General features: G+C 48.1%; 1 protein-coding gene, 2 long non-coding RNA genes and 1 pseudogene across 9 annotated transcripts in view; 3 read left to right on the top strand and 1 right to left on the bottom strand.

The window, feature by feature from the left end:
• ABCC6 (ATP binding cassette subfamily C member 6) overlaps positions 1 to 11,164 on the bottom strand; it is a 79,489-nt gene extending 68,325 nt beyond the window's left edge. For 2 of the 7 annotated variants that reach the window (XR_004265699.1, XM_032269658.1), the window contains exons 1-6: positions 10,276 to 10,422; positions 8,520 to 8,702; positions 6,694 to 6,819; positions 6,427 to 6,555; positions 3,023 to 3,148; positions 830 to 891 (exon numbers count right to left, since the gene is read on the bottom strand). Coding sequence is in view for 6 of the 7 variants with exons in the window: in XM_032269658.1 (XP_032125549.1) it covers positions 830 to 891; positions 3,023 to 3,148; positions 6,427 to 6,555; positions 6,694 to 6,819; positions 8,520 to 8,702; positions 10,276 to 10,311 (662 nt within the window). In the remaining variant the exon portion in view is untranslated. Of the gene's footprint in view, positions 1 to 829; positions 892 to 3,022; positions 3,149 to 6,426; positions 6,556 to 6,693; positions 6,843 to 8,482; positions 8,703 to 10,275; positions 10,423 to 11,116 lie in introns of those variants that run through there. The other 5 variants (XM_032269660.1, XM_032269661.1, XM_032269663.1 and 2 more) reach the window with 5 other exon arrangements.
• LOC116543794 overlaps positions 1 to 13,899 on the top strand; it is a 14,237-nt gene extending 338 nt beyond the window's left edge. Inside the window, exon 2 of the long non-coding RNA XR_004265700.1 lies at positions 13,777 to 13,899. This is a non-coding gene — a long non-coding RNA (uncharacterized LOC116543794). The remainder of the gene's footprint in view (positions 1 to 13,776) is intronic.
• A 954-nt stretch (positions 13,900 to 14,853) lies between these two features.
• Positions 14,854 to 15,989, top strand: LOC116543789 (annotated as a pseudogene).
• A 2,511-nt stretch (positions 15,990 to 18,500) lies between these two features.
• LOC116543788 overlaps positions 18,501 to 18,862 on the top strand; it is a 934-nt gene continuing 572 nt past the window's right edge. Inside the window, exon 1 of the long non-coding RNA XR_004265697.1 lies at positions 18,501 to 18,779. This is a non-coding gene — a long non-coding RNA (uncharacterized LOC116543788). The remainder of the gene's footprint in view (positions 18,780 to 18,862) is intronic.

Raw genomic sequence — 18,862 nt, 5'->3', positions numbered from 1 at the left:
CTCGTGATCCTCCCACCTCGGCCTCCCAAAGTGCTGGGATTATGGGCATGAGCCACCATGTCTGTTTCAGGCCCTGTTCTAAGTGCTTTATAGAATTTATCCTATTTAATCTTTACAACTCTATGAGGTAAGTGCTATTATTAATCCCATTTTGAAGGAATGGAGACTAAGGCACAGAGAGGTTAAGTAGCTTGCCCAAAGCTACACAGCTAGAAGTGGTAGGGCCAGGATTGAACTCCACATGTCTTGTGCTTCTGAGGTCTGGATGCAGCATGGTCAGGAGGGAGCACATCCTCAAGTGCCTGCTGAGCTGGCCATGGAGAGGCAGCTGGTTCCTCCATCTGCCTGGAACCCTCCAGGAAGTAGACACTTGCTCCTTTACCTCCTTGCCCCTGGTGCTTAGCACATAGTAGGTGCTTATTAAATGCTGGTGGAATGACTAAAGCCAAGTAGTGGAGACAATTCTATTACTATTAACCACCTGCTGTGTGCCAGCACTAAGCACTTTCCGACTCATGAAGGTTGAGTCATCCCCATTTTACAGAGGGGAACACTGAGACTCCGGGGCTTGTGACATGGCCTGCCGAGAGGCAGAGGCAGGATTTGAATCCAGATCTCACTCCAGTGACTGAATGGGAACAGGATGTAGACAGTGGACCCTGAACACAAAGAAGAAAAGAAGAAAGCGCCAAGGCTGGGATGGAGAAAGCCTGGCTGGCCTTTGTGAGCATGGGGAGAGCCTCATAGGGGAAGAGCCACAGGTGGAAATCAGTGCAGCAAGTGCAGGTGGGTGAGGCACCCCCCAACCCTTCCCTGTGACTTTACTTACCCAGAAACCCACCAGAACATGGCTTTGGAGGGGAAGGATGCCCCCGCCTCTGGACAGGGATTCTGCAACAGACAAAAGTGGAGAAAGGGGAAGCCTTGGTCTCACATCCTGTGGTAAGTGTGTGGGAAGGGCAGGAAGACAGGATGAACTGACCGTATTTTTTTTTTTTTTTTTTTTTTTTGAGACAGGATTTTGCTCTGTCACCCAGGCTGGAGTACAGTGGTGTGACCTTGGCTCATTGCTACCTCCACCTCCTAGGTTCAAGTGATTCTCCTGTCTCAGCCTTCCAAAGAGTTGGGATTACAAGTGTGCACCACCAAACTTGGCTAATTTTTTTTGTATTTTTAGTAGAAACAAGGTCTCACCATGTTGGCTAAGCTAGCCTCAAACTCCTGACCTCACGTCATCTGCCCACCTCGGCCTCCCAAAGTGCTGGGATTACAGGTGTGAGCCACCTCGCCCAGCCCTGATTGTGTATTTGGTACTGAAAGTACATGTCAGGGTACCCTGTCTCCTTCCCAGAGGTGCATACCAATGAGCTTGGTGCTTCTCAGCAGGCAGGGCAAAAAGGGATCGGGCCACAGAACTGACAATGTCTCCAAGGTAAGAAGTAACCATGGCTCAGAAGAACAACTATGATTACACTGAAACCAAAACCTTGCTTTGCTTCTCAAAGCAGGGACCCTGCATAACGAAGACAATGAGGTTCTTGACAATATCCCTCAGCAAATGCTGTGGTGACAGACCTGTGCTGCGATTTCGTCAGCTGCTCCAGGGAGATTACACCAGCCCGTACTCTATCAGTAAGGCATGACGGTGTCCATTTCACCGCGTCTTTGCCATCGCAGCTTATCAATTGTTAAATTTTGTTGACACTCAGGTGAAGAAAAATTCCTGTGATAGTTTTAACTATATTTCTTAAGCATTTGAGCAAATTTTTTTTTTTTTTTTTTTTTTTGAGAAAGGGTCTAGCTGTGTTACCCAGGCTGGAGTGCCATGGTATGATCATAGCTCACTACAGCCTTTACCTCTGGGACTCAAGCAATCCTCCTGCCTCAGCCTCCACACAGCTACTCTATGGGACTCCACAGAGCTACTCTGTAGTGGGACTACAGGCGTGCACCACTAAACTTGGTTATTTTTTAAAAAACGTTTTGTAGAGATGGGTCCTCACTACATTGCCTAGTCTGATTTAGAACACCTGGGCTCAAGCAAGCTTCTTTCCTCGGCCTCCCAAAGCATTGAGATTACAGGCATGCTCCACTGTACCTGGTCCATCTGAGCATCCGTTTATATGATGTCAGATCAGTCTCTTCCTCAAAATAATTATTTCTTGATTTCACATATTGCTTCAGTGTTACCTGTTGTAAAACTCCCATGAACTTCTCCGACAGAGCACTTACCCCAGGGGTAATTTTCTTTCTTCTTTTTTTTTTTTTTAGAGATGAAGTTTTGCTCTTTGTCACCCAGGCTGGAGTGCAGTGGCGCAATCTCAGCTCACAGCAACCTCCACCTCCAGGGTTCAAGTGATTCTCCTGCCTTAGCCTTCCAAGTACCTGGGATTATAGGCAGGTGCCAGCCACTATGCCCAGCTAACTTTTGTAATTTTAGTAAAGACAGGGTTTTACTGTGTTGGCCAGGCTGGTCTTGAACTCTCAACCTCAGGTGATCCACATGCTTTGGCCTCCCCAAGTGTTGGGATTACAGGCATGAGCCACTGTGCCCAGCCAATTTTCAACATATTTGTTTAATTATGTGAGTAATATCTAGTTCCCCTACTTGACCACTAGCTACTTGAGAACAGGAACTCTGTCTGCTTGTTCACCACAGATCCTTAAGCCCTTGCTGGGGTATAGGGGTGATGAGCAAACTATGACCAAATCTGGCCCACTGCCTGTTGCTGCAAATAAAGTTTTATTGCAACACAGCCATGCAATTTGTTGACATACTCTGCTTTTGTGTTCAGTGGCAGAGTTGAGGAGTTTCCACAGCAATCACTGTATGGCTCACAGAATCTAAAATATTTTCTCTTGCCCCGAACACAAAACTTCTGCCAACCATGGCACCAACTAGAAATGCAATTCACATTTTGCTGAATGGTGAAATGAATAAAAAATTAAAGACTTTTGGTCACATGGGGGAGAATGAGACCTCAACACGGAAAAGGAATGAGGTTGGAACTTGGTGACTTACAGACTGCTGGGGGTCTTTAGGGAAGAAGGGGGGTTGATCTGCCAGGCAGGACAGCACAAACTGTGCCACCACTAGAGACAAGCACAGACAGGTGGACAGGTGGCGGACCGGGTCACTCTGGAAGCCCTGTAGGAGAGAAAGCAGAAGGTAAGTCATGGAGGCAGAGGAGGGTTCTCAGAGGAGATAAAAGGTTTCTGATGCAGGGGTCAGTGTCCACGCTGGGGACCAGGGCAAGAGGATTTGAAAGGCAGAGCCCTGGCATTCCTAGTGGTCCTAATGTTCTTTTCTTTTTTATGGTGGGGGGTTGGGGATGGAGTTGCACTCTGTCACCCAGGCTGGAGAGCAGTCAGTGGTGTGATCTTGGCTCACTGCAACCTCTGTCTCCTGGGTTCAAGCGATTCTTCTGCCTCAGGCTCCTGGGTAGTTGGGATTACAGGTGCACACCACCATGCCTGGCTAATTTGTGTGTATTTATAGTAGCTGGGGTTTTCTTGCTTCCTTTGACTCCTGGGGAAACCAAGGCTCAGAGAAGCACCTTTTCTCAAGGACACACAGATGATCTGGTCCAAATGGCGATGCTCCTACTGCCACATCATGATGACTTCTGCATCTGCTGCCCTGACATCTGGTCATAAACACTCTAATTTTATTTCTTTTTTTAATTTAAAAAAAATTTTTTATTTTTAAATTTTAGGTGTATTATATATGTGTATTTGTATGTGTATGTATATAGATAGATAGATAGATAGATAAATAGAGGGAGAGAGAGAGAGACACAGAGTCTTGCTCTGTCACCCAGGCTGGTTGTGGAGTGGCATGATCTCAGCTCACTACAACCTCCGCCTCCTGGGTTCAAGCAATTCTCTTGCCTCAGCGTCCCGAGTAGCTGGGATTACAGGTACATGCCACAAAGTCTGGCTAATTTTTGTATTTTTAGTAGAGATGGAGTTTTACCATGTTGGCCAGGCTGGTCTCTTAACTCCTGACCTCAGGGGATCCACCCACCTCGGCCTCCCAAAGTGCTGGGATTACAGGTATGAGCCACCGTGTTCAGCCCAGAGCCCTAGTTTCAAATAGCAATTCCTCTACTGGATTTTTTACTCTTCTAGGTTTCTTTGGTGTTATTTTTTTTGGCAGATAGGAGACCTTGGATATTTCAATGACAATATGGCCCATCTTCCCTAAACTGACACTGTCTTCCCCACTTTCTATGAGAAAGTTTGTTCTGCATTTGCCTGAGATGATCTTGGGCTCTGCACTCCCCAGCTGTGTGGCCCTGAGGCCATCATTCCCTTCTCCTAGCCTTAGTTTAAAATGGCCTGTTAGAATCCATCACTAGCCGGGCACGTTGGCTCAAGCCTGTAATCCCAGCACTTTGGGAGGCTGAGGTGGAAAGATCACTTGAGCCCTGGAGTTTGAGACCAGCCTTGGGAACATAGTAAGACTTTATCTCTATTTAAAAAAAGAAAACAGAATCCATCACTGTGCCTTGTTGTGAGAGTCCAATGGGACAGGTGTGTAAGTGCCTGCCACAGTGCCTGGCACATGCTTGGAATCCCAGAGTGTAAATGGTCCCAGTATTATTGTTTCTATGCTGTGTCCCAAAAAGCTGACTTAGGTCAACTGTGGGAGCCCAGCCTTACAGAAATTACTGAATAACCTGTGGGATTTCCCTTTAGTTACAAAGGTTATTCTTTTAAAAATGCTATCCTTGGTCAGGCGCTGTGGCTCACACCTGTAATCCCAGCACTTTGGGAGGCCAAGGCAGGTGGATTTCTTGAGGTCAGGCATTTGAGACCAGCCTGGCCAACATGGTAAAACCCTGTCTGTACTAAAAATACAAAAATCAGCTGGGCATGGTGGCACACTCCTGTAAATCAAGCTACTTGGGAGGCTAAGGCATGAGAATCATCTGAACCGGGAGTTGCAGGCTGCAGTGAGCCAAGATCATGCCACTGCACTCCAGCCTGGGTGACAGAGCAAGCCTCTCAGAATAAATAAATAAAATAAACAAACAAAAAATAAAAACTTTGTCCTTAAGGACAGGATGATGTTTCTCTACCTTCCTCTTTAAGGGGCAGGATGGAGTAACCACTGGACTCCAGAAATGATCTGTGAGTCCAGACATGGTGGCTCACGCCTATAATCCCAGCATTTTAGGAGGCTGAGGTCAGAGAATTGCTCAAACCCAGGAGTTCAAGATCAGCCTGGGCAACAAAGAACTACATTTTCTCCACAAAAATAAAATAATAAAGTAAAATATCTGTAACCTGCTGCAGCCTGGTCATTGGTGTCAAAATAACCCCTCTCCCCGAAGACTTGGCTAAACACTGTTGAGGCCGGTGACCCTCAACAGGTGGGCGATTTTGTCCTCCCCACTCCCAGGGACATGTGGTAATATCGGGAGACATTTTGGGTTACTGCAATTGGATGGTGTGCTACTGGCATCTATGGGTGGAAGCCAGAGATGCTGTTTCACACCCTCCAGCAAACAGGACACCCCTGTCCTCCCAACAAACAGTCATCTGGCCACAGCGTTACTAAAACTGAGGTTGAGAAAATTGGTCTAGACTATTTTTCTCTTTACAGAGAAAATGACCCATCATGTCTCTTAATAAAGAAATGCTGCTTCCAGCTGGGCACACTGGCTCCCACCTGTAATCTCAGCACTTTGGGAGGCCAAGACAGGTGAATCAGCTGAGGTCAGGAGTTCAAGACCAGCCTGGCCAATATGGTGAAACCCCATTTCTACTAAAAATACAAATATTAGCTGGGTGTAGTGGCGCACACCTGTAATCCCAGCTACATGGGAAGCTGAGGCAGGAGTATCGCTTGAACCTGGGAGGCAGAGGTTGCGTGAACTGAGATCATGCCACTGCACTCCAACCTGGGCGACAGAGTGAGCCTCTCAAAAAAAAAAAAAAAAAAAAAGCTGCTTCCCAGGGCAACAGAAATAACAGAAATATGATATGGGTGGATGTGCAGAATGAGTGTGTAAACATAGATGCCTAGGAATGAGGGGAGGGTGAGTACATGAGATGAGGGAGGTGTGCATGCAGGGGAAGGTGTGCACACAGGAGTGTCTCTGCCCAGGTTGTGTGTGTGTGCATGCATGCATGTGCTTGTGATATAGGAATTGGTGCATTAAGTGTGTGTCCCGTGTGCAAGTGGAGCATGTGATGTGGGTGTGTAAGACAACAGGAAACCATGTTGATGAGAAATGTATGGAATGATGGGTACTTACAGGTATGGGAGTGGATTTTGTGTCTCTAGAGTGTAAGTGACTGGCTTGTGTGTGTCGCTGAGTTGAGAATAAGTCGTATGTGGAAATGGGAGGAGGAAGGATGGGACCCAGGGCCTGAGCCAGCATTTTGGTTTCCAGGGTTGCCCATGCCCTCACTTACCCCTCTGGAGGCCTGCTGGGCGGCACTGGTAGCTGGCAAGACAAAGCAGAGAAGCCAGTACCCAAACAGCACTCCAGATGACTGGACTCCCTTCTTCCTCTCGGTGTGAATCAGGAACACTGCGAAGCTCTGGATGGGAAAGTCAGGACAGGCCCCTTAGGGGAGGGCAGGAGGTGGGGGAGCTTCTTCTCCTCCCCTTGTTTTCCACTGTGGCAGGCAAAGCAGCAGCTGGAAGCAAGCCCCACTCCAGACGGAAGCCATACTTACCATCGTGGTGAGCCACACTGTAGGGTGAATGAGGAATTCCGGGGCCTCGGGTTTTCCCTGCTGGATTTTCCAAAGAGCGACAGCCACGCTGGAGGTACACAGGACCATAAGGGCGAACCCAAGCACCTGGAGAGACAGGCTTAGATAAGCTTCGGGGGCAATAAGAGAGGTCACAGAAAACGAGTGGGTGACCCCATGTTCAGTTGGGAGCTGGTTCTGGGACACCCCGGCTGGGGCCCCTGTCACGAACCGGTGTCACCAGCTAGCAATGTGCCAACGTAAACAATGTGTAAAGGGCATTGCAGGTCAGTCCTGATGTATAAGTGTCTTGTAAATAATGCACAGCAAGGCCTTGAGCCAACCGAGTGTTTTCCACCGTGCAGGGAGTGCTCCAGTCATGCACATGGGAGACGACTGTCGGTGAGAAGAAACAGCAGGAGATGAAATGTACTCACTGGCTAAAAAACTATCCTCTCCAAGTTATTGTCAATCCTGCTGTGAAATCAAGGAGAAACTGTCTGTTGGGCCACTAAGTCTCTACGGTCTCTCTAATATAGATGGGTTTCTCTGCTGAATGAAAGAAAGGAAGAAAGTGAGAGAAGACGTACACATCAGAGGGAAGGCCAGAGCTAAGGCGCATTGGAGGAACTGCTCAAAGAACCTCAGTTTAAAGCAGAGGCTGGCAAACTATCAATCACTGAAGAAAAATTAAAACCATAATATGTCATGAAAGGTGAAAATTACACGAAATCCAAGTTTCAGTGACTACAAAGAAAGTTTTATTGAAACAGAGTTAGCTGGGCGTGGTGGCTCACACCTGCCTGTAATCCCAGCACTTTGGGAGGCTGAGGCAGGCAGATCACCTGAGGTCAGGAGTTGGAGACCAGCCTGGCCAACATGGTGAAACTCCGTCGCTACTAAAAATACAAAAAATAGTGAGGTGTGCTGCTGGGCACCTGTAATCCCAGCTACTTGGGAGGCTGAGGCAGGAGAATCACTTGAACCCAGGAAGTGGAGGTTGCAGTGAGCCAAGATCATGCCATTGGACTCCAACCTGGGTGACAAGGGTGAAACTCCATCTCAAAAAAAAAAAAAAAAAAGTAAGAAACACAGTTATGACTGTTGTCTATGGTTGTGACTACTGCGCTCATGCTGCAGTGGCAGAGCTGAGTGTTTGGAAGGAAGCCTGCCTGGCTGACAGAGCCTCAAGTACTATGTGATGCTCGGCTCCTTAAGTTTGCCAACCCCTGGGTTGGTGGTGGGTGATGATGCAAACATTAACACAATGGCAGAAGAAGGAATGAACTTTGAAGAACATTCTTTAGAGCCTACAAGAATGGAGGAGAAGAGGACGGATGAGCAGAAAGGCTCACACTTGGAATACCAGTGCTTACGCAGCACACTCAAGTAAATACGTATCACTTACGAAATTATTCTATAACACAGCCAGTGGGGAAAAAGAAAAACCAATGCATGACTTTTAAAAGGCTCATCCTAACGTGGTCCGAAAATTCCCTTGTGGATCCGAGAGTCTACATGGTACGTTTTGGAAAATGCCAGGTTATGGTAGTTATCAACTGTCTGGGAACATGGGAATGTATGTGTGTGTTTGTGCAAGCATGGATTTTTGGAATTACAAAATCTGTTTGGAAGAACTGTGTCCCACTGAGTTGACCTCTGACGCCTGTCTAATACTGCTCTGTTTGATTAACAAGAGTCCCTCCTACATCCTGATAGGAGTCTACTTTAGGACTCCACCAGGTTCCAGCCTGTCCCCTGCTTCCCCCACCATTGCCTGGTTCCAGGCTCCCAGGGATGGCAGGTACCATCTTGGCTTTGAAGAGTGGGGACATCCGGAGGTAGCCCCGGCCATGGTGGTGGATGAAGAGGAGGTAGATGGGGCCGAGGACCCAGAGGTACATGGGTGGCACCCACACTCCTGCTGTTCTCAGGAAGCACAGGCTCAGCAGACTGGTGGCGGCAGGTTCAGGCTCTGTCTGGTTCCAGACCTGAGGGAACACCAGGAGGACTCTCAGGAATGTAGACGGCAGGGGTCCCCAGCCCACCTGCCCAGGGGCCTGGTGACTTTTTGGATCTCTAACATTTACACAGAAATGTACCAAGCACTCTTTGGAATACCTAATAATTCTCAACTCCTTTCATCCTGACATCAACCCTAGGTAGATGCAATTATCATATTGATTTGCAGATGAAAAAGCCGAGGACCAGAGAGGTTGAGTAGCTTGGCTGACTTTACCCAGCTGAGAAGTGGAAGGGCTGGGATTTGAACCCAGGGAGCTGGGCTCTGGGGTCTAGGAGACCTGGGCTCCATAATTATTGCTAGGCATGGACTATCAGTTAATCCTTATAACAACTCTAGGACATAGGCCATACTGTCCCCATTTCAGAGACCAGCAGACTGAGGCACCAAGAGGGGAACTGCCTCCCTCAGGGCCACAAAAATGGGAAGTAGCAGAACTGAGTCTGACCCAGGCTTATGTGATCCCAAAGCTTGTCCGACTGGTGATCCTGATGTGATTTATTTTTATTATTATTTATGTTTTAGAGACAGAGTCTCACTCCGTTGCCCAGGCTGCAGTGGCACAATCAAAGCTTACTAAAGCTTCGAACTCCTGGGCTCAATCAATCCTCCCACCTTGGCCTCCCAGAGTGCTGGGATTACAGGCATAAGCCCCCTCACCTGGCCTGGCTAATTTTTTTTTTTTTTTTTTTTTTTATGTTTTGTAGAGATAGAGGTCTCACTACGTTGCCCACACTGGTCTGGAACTCCGGGCCTCAAGCAATCCTCCTGACTCAGCCTCCTAGGTGCTGGGATTACAGACAATGAGCCACCGCGCTCAGCTTCATCTGTGGTTTTTATCTCAGCAGTTCTGCTGGTCCTATCTAACCTTAGAGGAAATCTGAAGTTTAATGGACATGGCCTCTCCACTTCTCTCTCCGCTGTCTTTTTATTCTCCCTGGTTTCACAACACACTGGCTGTGCAAACTTTAACCTCTGTGCCTCAGTTTCCTTCCCTGCAAAAGGGGGATGAGACTCTACCTCTGTGAGTTGTATTAAATGGATTAGCAGCAGCAAAGTTCACAGCAGTGTGGCACCATGTTGGGCACAAGGCTAGGCACAGAGGATCCCTCAATTCATACCAGCCTATTGCTTCACCTCCCTGGCCCTCAGAATGCTGGGAGCTTGCAACCCCCACCCCCACCCCCCCATGTACTCCACTCCCTGGAATCCTTTGCTAAGGGCAATGGGAAAAGAAACAAGAGAGGTAAGTACTCTCTGGCGGTAGGAGAGCTTGGGGGACCCACTAGCTTTACGCAAACGAGGGTCAAAGCCCCTAGAAGCTGGGCGGTCTGGTGGCCCCTTAAACAGAGCTGGAGTATCGGGGGCTGGCTCGGTGAAAGGGGTCCAACCCGTGCAGTTAGGGGGCTGGAGTAAGTCTCCCCGCTTCCGGGTCCAGGAATTTGGGGGTCACTCCTCTCCCCAGTATCGCAGCCAGAGAGATCTGCAGCCAAACCAAGCCTGGAAAAGGAGAGTGGGGCGCAATGTGAGGGAGCACTCACCTCCTGCCCCACGCAGGGCTCGCCAGGCACGGCCATCGGCGCCTCAGTTGTCCCGGGTCCCAGTGTCTGTCTGTAGCTCAGTGTCTGAACAGAGTTCTCCGCTGTGCTCCTGCCAGGGAAGGGGCGGGCTGCGCAGTTCCGGCTGAAATTGGAGCTCGAAGATCAGAAGGCCCCGGGCAAGGTCCAGCTGCCCGGCGGAGGTGGAGCCACAAGGGGTGAAAACAGGTAGGGGCGGGAGGGGGGCGCACTCGGGGAGCTGGAACAGGCACCTGGTTGGTGGATCCCGGCACCCCTGAAAGTTCAGTGACACGTCCTTAGTTCTCTCTTCCCCCTGCAACAAGAATCACTCCAAACTTCCCAAACACTTTGGACCCAGCAATTCCAGTTTCTCCTGATGACAGAACTCAAAGGTCTGTGATCATGTTCATAATATCCAGTGGGGGAGAAGATGCTATTCCTCCCAATATCGCAGGGCATGTACACCCCGCTGTGATATTGTTTGTTGTATTCAGGGAGGGAGAGTATAATATTCCTCCCAATGTCACAGGGAGTGTACATCCCCAAGTGATATTGTTCATAATATTGAGGGGAGGAGATGATATTCCTCCCAATATCGCAGGAAGTGCACATCCTTCTTGGATCCTGTTCATCATATCCAGGAAGGGAGAGGATGATATTCCTCCCAATGTTGCAGGAGTTGTACACCCCCAGTGATATTGTTCGTAATATCCAGTGGGGGGAGAGGATAATATTTTTCCCAATATCGTTGTGGGGGGGAGGGTACAATGCCCTGTGATATTGTTCTTAATATCCAGGTGGGGAGAGGGTAATATGCCTTCCAATATTTCAGGAAATGTGCACCCTCCTGTGATATTGTTCATAATATCCATGCAGGGAGAAGATAACATGACTGTCAATCTTGCAGAGTGTACACCCCCTATGATATTGCTCCTAATATCAAGAAGGGGAGATATTATTCCCAACATTGTAAGCACTTTCTGTGTACACCCTCTGTGATATTTTTGTAATATCCAAGGGGGAGGGGATGATACTACTCCCAATATTGCAGAAGGTGTACACCCACCTGTGATATTCTTCAAATATCCAGGAGGGGAGATGATGATATTCCTCTCAGTATCTCAGGAATACACATTTCCCTGTGAAATTGTTCATAATATCCAAAGAAGGAGAGGATGATATTCCTCCCAATATTGCAGGGGGTGCACATTTCCCTGTGAGACTGTTCGTAATCTTTAGAGGGGGAGGGGATATTCCTCCCAATATGGCAAGGGGTGTACACCTCCTTGTGATATTGTTCGTAATATTGGGGTGCGGGGAGGAGGGGATAGTATTCTTCCCAATATCACAGAATCTGTGCACCCTTCTGTGATATTGTTCATAATATCCAGGGGCCGGGAGAGAGGATGCTATCCCACCTAATATTGCAGATAATGTCCACATTCTCTGTGATATTGTTCTTAACATTAAGTGGAGGAGAGGATATTTTTCCCAATATCGCACTGGGTATACATCTCCCTGTGATACTGTTCATTACCTTGGTGGGGAGAGGATAATGTTCCTCCTAATATCACAGAAGGTGTACATACCCCCGTGATATTGTTCATAATATCCAGGGAAGGAGAGGATGATGTTCCTCCCAATATCACAGGGATGTACAATTTCTTGTGATATTGTTCCTTATGTCCAAGGAGAGAGACAATGACATTTTCCTCAATATCGCAGGGGATGTACACACCCTTGTGATATTGTTCGTAATATCCACGGTGGGAGAGGATAATACTGCTTTTCACATTATAGTGGGTGTACACCCCCCTGCAATATTGTTTGTAACATCGGGGCAGGGCGGGGAGAGGCTATTACTCCCATATTGCAGGGGGTATACACCCCTGTGATACTGTCCACAACATCCAGGGGAAAAGACGATGACATTACTACCCATATCACGGGCGGTGTACACCGTCCTGTGATATTGTTCATCATGTCCAGGAGGGGAGAGGATGATGTCACTCCCATATCACAGAGGTGGACAACCTGTGATACTGTTTGTAACATTCAATGGGGGAGRGGATGATGTTACCCCCATATCGCAGGGGTGGACAACCTGTGATACTGTTTGTAACATTCAGTGGGGGAGAGGATGATGTTACCCCCATATCGCAGGGGTGGACAACCTGTGATACTGTTTGTAACATTCAGTGGGGGAGGGGATGATGTTACCCCCATATCGCAGAGATGGACAAACCTGTGATACTGTTTGTAACATTCGGTGGGGGAAAGGATGTTGCGAGTCCGAATATCGCAGACTGTGGACAGCCCCCTGCAACGTTGTTCATAATATCCAGGGGGAAAGAGGATGATGTTACTCCACGCATTGCAGGGGTGTACGCCCTTCTGCGATATTGTTCCGAATATCCGGTGGGGGAGAGAATAATGTTACTCCTCGTATCACAGAATGTGTACACCCCTCTGCGATATCGTTCATAATATTTGGGAGGGGAAGGATGATGTTACTTTTCATATCACAGGGGGTGTACACCCCTGCAATATGGGAATATACACCCATACTGTGATATGGTGTACATCCCCTGCAATATTGTTCATAATATCCAGGAAGGGAGAAAATGATGTTACTTCCCATATCGTGTTCACACCTCTGCGATACTGTTCATAACACTCATGGGGCAAGAGGATGGTATTACTTGCCACATTGAGAGGGCGCACACCCTCCTGGGAAATTGTTTGTAATATGCAGGGGATGAGAGGGCATTTTTCCCAATTTCACAAGCACCCTGTGTTTACAACCCCCTGTGATATTGTTCATAATATCCAGCAGAAGACAGGATGATATTACTCTGCATATGGAAGGGGTGTACACTCCCCTGTGATATTTTTCATCATATCCTGTGTGGGAAAGGATGATACAACTTCCAATATGGCAGGAGGTGTAAACTCCACTGTAATGTAGTTCATAATATTTAGGGGGAAAGAGGATATTATTACTTCCAATATCGCAGGGGTTGTACACCCACCTTGTGATATTGTTTGTAATATCCACGAGGTGAGAGGATATTACTCCTAATATCACAAAGAATGTACACCCCCTGGTTGTGGGGGGCACATGGCAACATATTCAAGCTTACGTACATGGCATTTGAGGTCAGGGCATGGAAAAATACTGAGGCACTGTGTGTATGCTATTTGTGCATGAGAATGAAACAAATTTTGTAGCCTGGGCACTTAAGCTATCAGCCTAATTTGAGAGGAGAAACATTAATATGAAATGTAAGAGAGAATTCCTTCTAAGGACCATGTTATTGTCCAATCAATTTCTTTAAAAGGAGAGACTGGGTGAGGTGGCTCACACCTGTAATCCCAGCACTTGAGGTAGCGAGTTGGAGACCAGTCTGGTCAACATAGTGAAACCCCCATCTCTACTTAAAAACACAAAAAATAGCCCGCCCTTGTGGTTCATTATCCCAGCTACTCAGGAGGCTGAGGCTGGAGAATCACTTGAAGCCGGGAGATGCAGGTTGCAGCGAACTAAGATCATACCATTACACTCTGGCTGGGTAACAGAGTAAGACCCTGTCTCAAAAAACAGAAATAACAACAATAATAAAAAAAAAAACCATATTCCTTTTTAGCTTTAAGTAGTATCCTTGCTTACAAAAGTATGGTCTACATTAAGACTCTCTCTTAAAAAACAGAAATTAAAAAAAAGCCCGCATTACTTTTTAACTTTAAGTATCCTTGCTTACAAAATTATAGTCTAAAGACCAGCAGCACTGGAATCACTAGGAAACTTGTTAGAAATCCTGAATCATGGCTGGGCATGGTGGCTCATGCCTGTAATCCCAGCACTTTGGGAGGCCAAGGCGGCCAGATCACAAGGTCAGGAGTGTGCGACCAGCCTAACCAACATGGTAAAACCCCGCCTCTACTACAAATACAAAAATGAGCTGGGTGTGGTGGCACGTGCCTGTGATCCCAGTTACTCAGGAGGCTGAGGGAGGAGAAATGCTTGAACCCAGGAGGTATAGGTGGCAGTGAGCTGAGATCCCGCCACTGAAGTCCAGCCTGGGTGACAAGAGAAAGACTCCATTTTCAGAAAAAAGAAAAGAAAAAAAAGAAAATATTTGGGCTGGGTGCAGTGGCTCACACTGTAATACCCGCATTTTCAGTGGCCAAGATGAAAAAAATCACTTGAGCCCAGGAGTTTGAGACCAGCCTGAGCAACACAGTGAGATCCAGTCTCTATTAATTTAATTTAATTATTTATTTTATTTTTGAGATAGAGTCTCCTCTGTCATCCAGGCTGGAGTGCAGTGGCATGATCTCAGCTCACCGCAACCTCTGCCTCCCCAGTTGAAGCGATTCTCCTGTCTGAGCCTCCTGAGTAGCTGGGATTACATGTACGTGCCACCATCCCTGGCTAATTTTTGTATTTTTAATAGAGACGCAGTTGCATGATGTCGGTCAGGCTGGTCTCAAACTCCTGACCTGGTGAACCACCCACCTCGGCCTCCCAAAATGTTGGGATTATAGGTGTGAGCGACTTCACCCAGGCTTCTATGAATCTAAACATAAATAAAACATTTGTTAGGTATGTAGTAGCTAACACAAAGGTATCTGAACATAAAATTAAAAAACAGCATATTGAATCCAGAAGTATACTAAAAACCACAAAATAAAACAGCAAAGTGGCCAAGTCCCCCTGGGTGGGGGGACTGGGTCTGGGATGGGTTTCCTCCTCATCAACAAGATCTGGGAAGAGTACCCAGACAGGTCATGAACACGTTCAGTGTGGTGCCCTCACCCAAGGTGTCAGACACGGTGGTGGAACCTTACAATGCCACTGTCTCCATCCACCAGCTTGTAGGAAACATAGATGAGACCTACTGCGTTGATAACGAGGCTCTCTATGACATCTGCTTCAGAACCCTAAAGCTGCTACGCCCACCTGCAGTGACCTGAACCACCTGGTGTCTGCCACCATGAGTGGGGTCACCACCTGCCTGCACTTCCCATGCAGAAGCTGGCAGTGAACATGGTCCCGTTCCCCTGCCTGCAAGTCTTCATGCCTACTTTTGTCCCGCTGACCAGCAAGGCAGCCAGCAATACCGGGGCCCTGACAGTGCCTGAGCTCACCCAGCAGATGTTGGATGCCAAGAACATGACGGCAGCCTGCAACCCTGCCATGGCCACTACCTGACAGTGGCTGCCGTGTTCAGGGGCTGCATGTCCATGAAGGTTAATGTCCAAAACAAGAACAGCGGCTACTTTGCTGAGTGGATCCCCAACAATGAGAAAATGGCTGTCTGTGACATCCCGCCCCGAGAGCTAAAAATGTCCAACACCTTCATTGGCAACAGCAGGGCCATCCAGGAGCTGTTCTAGTGCATCTCAGAGCAGTTTACAGCCATGTTTCCACACAAGACCTTCTTGCACTGCTACATGAGCAAGGGCCTGGACGAGATGGAGTTCACTCAGGCCAAGAGCAACATGAATTACCTGGTGTTCAAACACCAACAGTACCAGGACACCACGGCCGAGGAGGAGGGCAAGTTCGAGGAGGAGGTGACCTAAAGCCTCCAGTCACCGGGGAAAGCAGGGAGCGGTGTGAACTCTTTATTCACTCCCAGCCTGTCCTCTGGCCTGTGCCTCTGTGTGTGCACTTGGTTTTCCCTATCCACATCCCGTGCTGTACACACACCATTATGACAGCATTTTTATAGTGAAAAAAATTGTTTTGGTTTATTTCCATGTGATCTTTTTTGCCCAATATACATTTTGTCTTCTATAAAATACCTGTGCCCCTACTAAATACTTCTGTGTGTGGCTGCATATGTGTCTGTATGTCATGAGGAATAATTACCTACAGATCACAGATATAGATCTCAGAGTTTCACTGTGTATGCATTCCTATAATCTCTTCATCTCATAAGAATCTGAATTTTAATCTTGAAGACAGAGGCTATCCCTTATCTTTTGATACAGAGATTGGAAATCCCGGGGCCTGAGCTGTTACACCCTAAGGTTAGTAAACGTCAATGAACATCTTACGCTGATCTTCTGAGTGGGAATGTTCTCATGTAACCAGAGGGAGGGAGGGAGGAGGTTCTCCCTTTTAGCAGCTATTTAGCAAGATGCTTTCCTTGTGGGCTTAGTCTCCTTGTCCTCACCATGACCTCATAACCACATCAGTCCCAGCTCATTTCCAAGAAAGCTGGGGCTCTGAGCCCCACTGAGAATTGGTGTCTGGGCTCAGGCAGCAGAGACATAGCAAATGGGGAGGATTTTATGTGCCAAGGTTGGGAGAAGCAAAGCTGGGAGTTGCAGGGGGAGAGAGAGGTTGCTGGGGACAAGATGATGCCAGAACAGCTCAGGATTGGCCTTAAGTTTCCCGCCAGAGTCGACCTGATTCTGAAGACCAAGGTGCAGCTCCAATAAACCAGACCCATCCTCACTGTTAGTCTCCCGGCACCATAAAAAGTAGGGGAGACAGGGGACCCGGACAGAACCAAGCTAAATTTCCCAGAGCTCTAGGCATTCATTCACCCTGATCCAGAGACGTGACACACCCAGGGAAAGAATCATCATTCCTACAGATAATGGACTAAGGGCAGTAGGGCAATGAGGAAGTGCTAGGGGCACAATTCCCTGTGCACACCAGGCCATCTGAGCTCTCCCGCGCAGCAGCTCTACGGGGCCCTCACGCAGCCTCCACGCTCCTGCTCACACTGCTTGCCCAGCCAGGAGCCTTTTAGCTCCACCTGAGTTACACAAACCCCCAAGTGAAAACCAACCCGCTCCAGCCTTCTCATTCACAGCCTCCTGCTTGTTCCCAAGAGATTCGGTCTCTTTCTTTTGCACCCTGGGTCCCTTCACTTGTGCTTCCACTGTGGGTGGGTGGTCACTAGCTCTGTGCCCTTTAGTGTGGATCTCTCTGCTGGAGGACACAGGATGCCCTGCAAGTCAGGGACGGGTCTCATCCCTCACAGAGACGGCCATGTGGCCCGGATTCGATGCACACCCGCAAAACTGCTATTTCTGGCTTCTATACACAATCTCTGGCTGGGCTGGTGGCTCAAGCATGTAATCTCAGCCCTTTGGAAGGCCTAAGTTGGCAGATGGCATGAGTCCAGGAGTTTGAGACCAGCCTGGGCAACATGGTGAAACACGGTCTCAACAAAAAGTTTTTAAAAAAAAAAAAGAGAGAGAGAGAGAGAGAGAGAGAGGAGGCATGGTGGCTCACACCTGTAATCCAGCACTTTGGGAGGCCGAGCTGGGTGGATCACCTGAGGTCAGGAGTTCAAGACCAGCCTGGCCAATATGGTGAAACCCTGTCTCTACTAAAAATACAAAAATTAGCCAGGTATGATGGTATGCACCTGTAGTCTCAGCTACTCAGGAGGCTGAGGCAGAAGAATCACTTGAACCCGGGAGGCGGAGATTGCAGTGAGCTGAGATCTGAGATCGCACCACTGCACTCCAGCCTGGGTGACAAAGCGAGACTCCATCTCAAAAAAAAAAAAAAAAAGGCCGGGCACTGTGGCTCATGCATGTCATCCCAGCACTTTCAGAGGCCAAGGCGGGCAGATCAAGAGATCAATAGATCAAGACTGTCCTGGCCAAGGTAGTGAAATGCAGTTACTGCTAAAAATACAAAAAATTAGTTGGGCATGGTGACATGTACCTGTGGTCCCAGCTACTTGGGAGGCGGAGGCAGGAGAATTGCTTGAACCTCAGAGGCAGAGGTTCCAGTCAGCCAAGATGGTGCCACTGCACTACAGCCTGGCAGCAAGAGTGAGACTCTGTCTCAAAAAAAATTTTAAAAATAAAAAGGAGCCAAATGTGGTGGTGCGTGACTGTAGTCCCAGCTGCTGCTCTGGAGGCTAAGGTGGGAGGATCACCTGAACCGGGGAGATGGAGGTTGCACTGAGCCAGGATTGCACCACTGCACTCCAGCCTGGGTGACAGTGAGACTCTGTCCCCACAAAAAATAAAAAATCTGTCTTTATCTACAAGAGATACCTGCTGCCAAGCTCATGATGAGGAAATAACGCAACCGACTGTGTACTCTCAGAAACCTGAGAAAAGTGACCAGGATCTCAGCCGGTGTTACCCTTGTACTGCAAAGCCCTGCAGTACCATCTGTGACACTTCTTTCTATTCATTCAAAAAGAAGAGATGATTTTTTTTTACAAATTATACCGTTCAAAGCAACACATCAAGTGGTGCATTTAGAGGTGTTGGTCGAGGTCTCCGAGGCCACATGACTAGAGGAGGGGTGAAGTCCGAGAGGACAGTCAGGGGAAGGTTGAGTGTCGGTTGAGACAGCAGGTCAGCCAAGGGAAGGAGGTGGCCAAAGTACTAGAGAAAACCTAGGGGAAGGAGGTAGTGAGGGCTGAGAGGTCACGAGGAGATTCTCTAGGTACTAGAGGAGACTCATGTGAAGGTGACAGCTAAGGGAGGCCACCAAGGTAGAGAAGGTGGCTGAGGTTCCAGAGGCCACTCAAGTGAAGGTGGTAGCCAGGGGGCCAGAGGTCACCAAGGTAGAGAAGGT

The sequence above is a fragment of the Sapajus apella genome, unplaced genomic scaffold (genome assembly GCF_009761245.1).
Source record: "Sapajus apella isolate SASKATOON/1434 unplaced genomic scaffold, GSC_monkey_1.0 scaffold196, whole genome shotgun sequence".
In the NCBI taxonomy this organism is placed as follows: Eukaryota; Metazoa; Chordata; class Mammalia; order Primates; family Cebidae; genus Sapajus; species Sapajus apella.
This window is presented reverse-complemented; position numbering and strand designations above follow the sequence as displayed.